Here is a 7,224-nt window from a genome sequence, read left to right as displayed (position 1 = left end):
TTCCCGCACCTGTCCCGAGACCGCCGCGCTGGCCACGCCCCTTCCCGCCGGTTATGAGGGGAAGAGGCGGGGCTTAGATAGAGACTAACCAATAGGAAGGCGCGGCGCAATGATTGACAGGCGAGCAAGAGCCCGCCATGGCGACAAGCCCCACCCCTTGCGCTGTCCGTGCCCACGGACTCGTTCTCCGATAAACCACGCCCATACTTTAAACCACGCCCCTTTAGAGGCAAACTCCCGCCCTGCCAAAACCACGCCCATTCACTGGCTGTCAATCACAAATCCCGCCCCATTTCCCCTCACTTTTAACACCAAACCCCGCCCTCTCGTCCAAGGCCACGCCCCCCACCCGCCCCACCTTCCCACCCCTCAAATACTTGGCGGTTTTTGGCTTTTTTTTAATAAATTTATTCACAAAACCCCCCGGGGCCGCGCGGGCTGCGGCCTCTGCCCCCCGCACCCCCCGTTCCGCGGGGCCCGGGGTGCTCCGGGGGGCTCCGGGGAAGGGGCAGGAGGGGGTGACCCCCTCCCCAACCCCCGGCAGGGTCCGGGGGTGTCTCAGGGTCTGCGGCCGGGGGGCTCCTCCAGCTCGTAGAACAGCACGTAGCCCTCGCTGGACGGCACCTGGTTCTCGCTGATGGGCGAGACGCTGCGGGGAGACCCTCAGCTGCTGGCCCGGGGGCTCGGGGGGTGCCCGGCGGGCCGGGGGGCGCACGGGGATGGGCGGGGGGCACTCACCGGGAGTCGTTGTAGACGCGCCAGCCGGCCGGGTCGCGGCAGAAGGCCGTGTAGTGGCCRTAGTGGACGCTGCCCGAGTGGTTGCACAGCGCGTACAGGCTGTAGACGGGGCTGCCTGCAGCGGGGGAGGGGGAAGGCTGAGCGCTGACCCTCTCCCTGAGCCCCCCACCCACCCTAAACCCCCTTGCCCGGCTCCCCAACCCTCTCCTCACCCGCCTTCTCGCTGGCGAATTCCCGCAGGTTGAGCTGCTGCAGCGGGAAGTCCACGAAGACGGAGCATTTCTTGATGGAGTAGCGCGTGGTGGAGAACCGGTTCAGGTCTGGGGAGGGTCAAGGCAAAAAGGGGAAGGAGGGGTGGTCCCGTGTCCCCCCCAGCTGCTCCCGGGGGTCCTCCCGACCCCCTTCTACACCACTTCCCAAAGGATACGGAGCACCAGGATGCGTGGGAAGCGCTGGATCGTCAACTTCTTTGTGCTCCGCGTCCGCTGCCGGCACTTGTCACACACCTGAGGGGGCAGGGGACAGTCAGGAGGGTCTGGGGGACAAATTGGGGTCCGGGGAGCGGTCACCGGGGAGGGTCCATTCTCTCACCGGGGCATTCTCTGAGTCCAGCTCCTCCTCCTTGGTGAAGAGGCTGAAGCAGTCGTGGAGCGAGACTTTCCCCCCGGCAAAGCTTTTCTGGAGGGCCACAGGGTCAGGGGAGAATTTGAGAGGTCCAGGGTGGTTTGGGGGATCCGGGGGGGAACTTGGGAGGGGTCTGGGGTGGTTTTGGGGCTCGGGAGGCTGCGTCCCACCCCTACCTTTGGGATGGGCAGCGAGAGGTCGCAGAACACCTCGAAGGTGGTGGAGCGGTAGCCGCAGGCCTGGCACTTGAGGCAGCTCTTCAGCTGCCCCACGAAGAGATCTGGGGGGCAAAGGGGGGTCAGGGGGGCACCCCGAGAGATTTTGGGGTCCCGGGAAAGGGGGGAACACCCCCATTCCCAGCGCTCACCTACAATCTTGCTGTCCTCCCTCTCCAGGTAGCGCTTCCACATCTGGTTGGCGCGTTCRTCGTCRCTGCRGGGCGGGGAGGGGACACTTTGGGGTCAGCTGTCCCCAAAACCGGGGTCCCTCCCTCCCCATCAGCCCTTCCCCCCCTCACCTGAGCGTTTCGGGGTCCTCCAGGGCCGGGGGTCTCCGCGTGTCCGACAGGATGCTGGGGGTCCGCCGGCCCTTCCTGTTGATCTCCACGTGCAGCCGGTCCATGAAGAACTTGAGGAATTCCTGGGCRTCCTGCTGGCTGYGGGGACAGGGACACAGGCTCGGGGGGGTCCCGGGAGGGTCCCCAAAAGGTCGGGAGCGGGGGAGGGGGTTTGTCTCACCTGTAGCCCGTGAAGGARGGGACGTATTTTTGGAACACAGCCTTGAAGCGCCCGGGGTTGACGGCCTCGGAGGAGTCGGGGTGCCAGAGAGCGGCGATGACATCGGCGAAGGCTGCGGGGACACGGTGGTGTCAGCACTCCCGAGGGGTTATGTAACACTCGGKGAGGGTTTTGGGGGGTCTGTCCCACCTTCGGTGAGCTCCTGGGGGGCGCGGGGGCCGGGGGGCTGCTCCTGCTGGAAGTCCCGGCGCAGGCAGTAGTCCCGCAGAGGTTTGGTGCTGCTCAGGCACTGCAGCACCGCGTTCATGAAGCACTGAGGAGGGGACACGGGGACATCCTGGGATGTGGAAGGTCCCCAAGGGGTGTCCCCCACTGTCCCAGGTGTCCCCAWGGGGCTGGGGGTCCCTGGGKATGTGACAATCCCTGSGGATGTGATGTYCCCAGGGGGATGGGACCGTGGTGGAACAGCCAAGGGGACCCTGAGGTGATCCTAAGGTGACACCTGGGGACACCAAAGGGACCCCAAATCTCTCCCACAGCCCAGGACAGGGGACAGGAGGGCTGGGGACCATGGGGACCGTGCTGTAGGGAGCTCTGGGGATGTGACATCTCAGCAGGACAGGAGGATGGCACCCCCAACCACTGAGCCCAGGGGACTCCAAAGTGACCCAGAGGACCCCAAATCCCTCCCGCACCCCAGAACAGAGGGCCAGGAGTGGCCGGGTAACCACAGCCACTTACCGTGTTGCCTAAATTCCTGAGGCCGAYGTGGCCCGAGCCCAGCAGCAGCGTGTGGTGGGTCTGCGGGGACAGCGAGTGACACAACGTGAGCCGCGCCCCCGCCGCCCCGTCCCCCCGGCCATCCCCCGGCGGCGGCGGCGGCGGCGGCTTCACCTCGCCGGTGACCAGCAGCAGCCCCATGACCGCCGTGTGCACCACGGACTCGGAGATGTCGGTGCCGCGGCCCTGCAGCTCCCGCCGGGTGAGCAGCGAGCGGTGCAGCTTGCGCGGCAGCTCCACCAGCGTGGCTCCCTGCAGCCCCGGCATGGCTGGTGGCACCGGCACCGGCTCCCGGGCTGGCCCCGCGGCACCGGTGGCACCGCTGCCGGCCACCGGCGTGTCCCCTCCCCCTCAGCTCATTAGCTGATCCGATTCCCCCAGCTATTCTGGGCCGCGCGGGAGGCTCATCCCGGGGGGATTAATTAGCCAGAGCCGCCCCGGGGGACAGCRGGAGCTCGGAGGGGGTCGAGGTAAACACCCCTGAAACCCCCTCCCCACTTCGAATCGAGGGGTTTTGGGGGCTTGGCGGGGCTGGGGGATCCCCGGTGGCAGCGCTGGGGACACCCCGATGGGGGACAAGGCCGTGTCCCCGTGTYCCGGTGGGATTTCAGGGATTACGATCCCCCCACACGTGGCCGGGCAGGTGAGGGATGGAGCCRGGGGGAGGCGGATGCGGAAACGGGGAGGGCAGCGGCCACCCCGAGCCGTGGGGAGGGCACTGGTCACTCCCGGCCATCCCGGTGCCACAGGGTGCCCTGGACCACCCGGAGCTGCGGGGAACGGAACCAGCCAGCCCCGGTCACCTCGGAACTGAGGAGGACAGCAACGGCCATCCTGGAGCTGTGGGGGACAGCAACGGCCACCCTGGAGCTGTGGGGGACAGCAGCGGCCACCCCAGACCCTCTGGAGCCACGGGAACGGCACCGGCCACCCCTGAGCCCCGCTGAGCTGTGGGGGACAGCACCGACCCCCCCAGAACTGCGGGGGTCCCCAAAACAGGACAGGAGCGGGGAGAGGTGAGACCACCAGCACATCGGCGAGATGTCACTGACCCCGAGGCCGGGGACACTGCGGGGGTCTCAATATGTCCCCACAGCTGGGGACAGCACCGGGCTCTCAACACGTCCCTGAGGCTGGGGGGGTCTCAACACATCCCCGACACCGGGGACACACCGGGGACACCCCGGGGACCACGCCACACCCCCCGGCCGCTCCGCCCGAGGCTCTTACGGCGGCCGCCTTGTCCTCGGTCCGGCCGGGCGCGGGGCTGCCGGGGCCGTGGCCGTACGGAGGGTCCGTGCGGGTGCGGGGGCCGCCCTCGGGGCGCACGGAGAGCAGCGGAGGGGTGGCCTTGCCGTCGGGCCCGGGGGCCACGGCGACCCTTCGGAGAGAGGAGCTCCTCCGGAGCGCCAGCGCGCCGGCRCCCAGCGGGTGCCCGCAGTCCCTCAGCACCAGCCGGCTCAGCGCCACCGCCACGTCCTCGGCGCGGCTGGGGACACCGCCGCTGCCACCACCACCGCCGCCACCGCCACCGCCCTGGCTCAGGTCCCCGATGCTGATGGATTTGGAGCGGGCCAAGTTGCTCCGGCGCCGCTCGGCCGCGCTGGGCAGGGAGAAGGAGGCACTGCCGGGCACCTGCGGGGCTCCCCCGGGCACCCGCACGCCGTGATCGGCCTTCACGGGCCCCCGGCGGCCCCCCGGCCCGCGGGGGGGAGGGTCCCCGCGTTTGGCCGCCCGGCCCCGCTCCAGCTCCAGCTTCTTGGGGCGGGGGTCGTCGGGCGGGGGCGGGGGCCGGGGGGGCAGCAGGCGCAGTTTGGGRGCCGGGGACAGCCCGTTGGGGGCCGCATGGCGCTCCTGGCTCAGCGCCCGGTGGCCGCTGGGCAGGCGGGCGCCCGCCCGGGGCTGCGCGGTCACCACGGCGCCGGGGTCCCTGGTGCGGCCCAGGCGGTGCTCCGAGGCCTGGGGCATGGCGGGGCCTGCGGGGACACAGGGACAGGCTGGTGACAAGGGTGGCACAGCACGGGGGAGGGGACAGGGAAGGGGAAGGGGCACCYACCTGCTCACAGCCCCCTGAGCCCGGCGGCCGGACACAGCGTCCCATCGGCGGGGGCCCTGCGGGGTGGGGGGACATGGGGTCACCAGGGGGATAAGGGGTGACCACCAAGGTTTTTAGGAACTCCCCAAGCTCCCAGTAGGTCATGGAGATGTTCGGCATCATCAGCAGCTGCTTTTTTTTCCATGGGGAAGGGGGTCCCGGGTGGACCAGGGGGACAATTGGGGACTCCCCCAACCCTTTTCATTGAGCCCCGGGGATGTCAGAGCCCCGTGCCGGGTTCCCGGTGAATCACGGCGGGTTTGGACCACCGGGAGCTGGGTGCCCCCCAAGCCGGGTCACGGGGATGCCGGTGCTTGTGACACCCCGGTGAGGATGGGGCAGGCCTCGGGCAGAGGCTGCCGGTGCTCGGGTGGTACCGGAGGGACGGAGGACAAACCCCCGCTGTCCCCCGGGAGGCGCGGCGGGAGCCCTGAGGCCTTGGCCGCGAAAGGCCCGGCGGGGGCGGCCAGGCCGGTGGAAAAGCGTCCAAACCCCCCCGGSCCKCGACCCCCAGGCGCAGCCCCCTCCCCATCCCCTGTCCCGGTCCCCCTTTCACCATCCCGCTCCCCTCGCCCACCGCCCCGGTCCCTGCCCCGCGCCCCCCGCCCCAACCCGGGGTGCACCAAAATGGGGTTCCCGCATTCCCCCCTTCCCCGCAGCCCCCGCCTCAAATCCCCCCCGGTCCCCACCATCACCCCGATCCCCCCCACCCCTCGCGGCCCCGCCCCCCTCTCCCGGCCCGGGGTACCTCACGGGGGATGTCCCCTGTCCCCTCTCCCCGCAGCCCCAGCGCGGCCCTCCCGTCCCCTCCCGCAGGTCCCCCCGCTGTCCCGGAGCCCCCCGTGAGGGCTTCCCGCTGTCCCCCCTGTCCCCCCTCATCACCCCGGGCTCCCCCCGCCCGCCGGGGCCCTGTGTCCCGCACCCCCCGCCCGGCCCCGGGGCTCCCGTGGGAGGGGTGTCCGCTGTCCCCGAGCCCCCCAGCCCTCACTGACACCCCCCCGGACGCCCCTCACCCCTCATTCGATCCCCCCCCCGTTCGCCCCGCACCTCCCGCGGGCCGCCATGGCAACAACTCCCGCCGCACCCGCCGCCATCTTTGATCCTCCCTCGCCCGGCCCCGCCCCCGGCGGCGTCGCCGGCGGCTCTGCGCATGCGCCGTCCATCAAGCCACGCCCACAGCGACACGCGTCGCCATGGAAACCGCGCGGCGTCTTAAAGGGACCGCGACCCGCGGGGCGTTTGTAGGATCGCGATTATTGGGGGGGCGTGTCGGGGGTAAATCCCCTCCGCGACACCCCCAAAATAACAAACCGGAACAGATTCGGGGCTGAGATATTTATTGGGGAGCAGCAGCAAAGCGGTGGGGAGGGACGGGAGCAGATGGGACGGGTGGGGGTACCCCCCCTTGGGGGGGGTGGCCCCCCAAAATCCCCGCCTTGGTCACTTTTCCTTGTGCTGGATGAGGCCTTTGGCGATGAGATCTGGGATCTCCACTGCCAGCCAGGGACCCAGCTGTGGGGACAGGGGATACTGCCATGAGGGACATTTTCATAATGTGTCACCCTCCCTCTGTGCCACTCCCCCCATGGGTGACAGCCGCCCCAGTGTCACCCCCCCCAATGCGTGACAACCCCCCCGGTATCACCCCAACCCTCCCCTGGTGTCGCTCCACACCCCCCATGGAGTCACAGACCCCACTCAGTGTCACATCACCCCCCAAAAAGTGACAATTCCCCCCCCTCTGTGTCACATGACCCCCCAAAAGGTGACAATTCCCCGCCTCCCGCCCCGGTGTCACACCCACTGTATGGGTGACACCCCCCACTGTCACAACGTCCCCATGGGTGACCTTCCCACCCCTCCACGGTGTCATCGTGTCCCCCCTTCACAGATGACACTCCTCCATCAGTGTCACCCCCCCTAGGTGACACCCCCCCACAATGTCACCCCCTTGGTGATTCCCACTCACCCCCAGGGCCATCAGATGCGCCAGCCCGAATTTGGGGACATTCCTGGCCCACAGGGGCTTGAAGTGGTCACTGAGGCAGATCTTCCCCCCTCTGTGTGGGAGAGGGACCCGTCAGACCCCCCCGAGCCCACCCAGACCCCACCCCAACATCGAGACTCCGCTCAGGAGCCCCCCAAAAGTGAGATCCACCCCAGGACCCCTCCAAGCCCCAAAACCATCAGCGGGACCCCCTTTAGGACACCCAAAATTCCTCAAAGCCTCCCCAGGACTCCCTTTAGGAC

General features: G+C 69.2%; 1 protein-coding gene across 1 annotated transcript; it reads right to left on the bottom strand.

Moving 5' to 3' along the window:
* Positions 1-395: 395 nt before the first annotated feature.
* On the bottom strand, positions 396-6,099 carry USP21 (ubiquitin specific peptidase 21). Its single transcript, XM_057388752.1, has 14 exons — positions 6,022-6,099; positions 4,936-4,991; positions 4,110-4,855; positions 2,841-2,900; positions 2,289-2,412; positions 2,100-2,211; positions 1,880-2,017; positions 1,730-1,794; positions 1,539-1,642; positions 1,330-1,416; positions 1,166-1,244; positions 951-1,058; positions 739-853; positions 396-649 (listed from the first exon to the last, which is right to left on the bottom strand). The coding sequence occupies exons 3-14, from the start codon at positions 4,845-4,847 to the stop codon at positions 559-561; spliced, it is 1,821 nt and encodes a 606-aa protein (XP_057244735.1). The 5' UTR covers positions 4,848-4,855; positions 4,936-4,991; positions 6,022-6,099; the 3' UTR covers positions 396-558.
* Between the last annotated feature and the right edge of the window lie 1,125 nt (positions 6,100-7,224).

The sequence above is a fragment of the Malurus melanocephalus genome, unplaced genomic scaffold (genome assembly GCF_030028575.1).
Source record: "Malurus melanocephalus ecotype Western Australia unplaced genomic scaffold, MMel_1.1 scaffold_2440, whole genome shotgun sequence".
Classification (NCBI taxonomy): domain Eukaryota; kingdom Metazoa; phylum Chordata; class Aves; order Passeriformes; family Maluridae; genus Malurus; species Malurus melanocephalus.
Note: the sequence above shows the minus strand (reverse complement) of the source record. Positions and strands in the feature narration are given on the sequence as shown.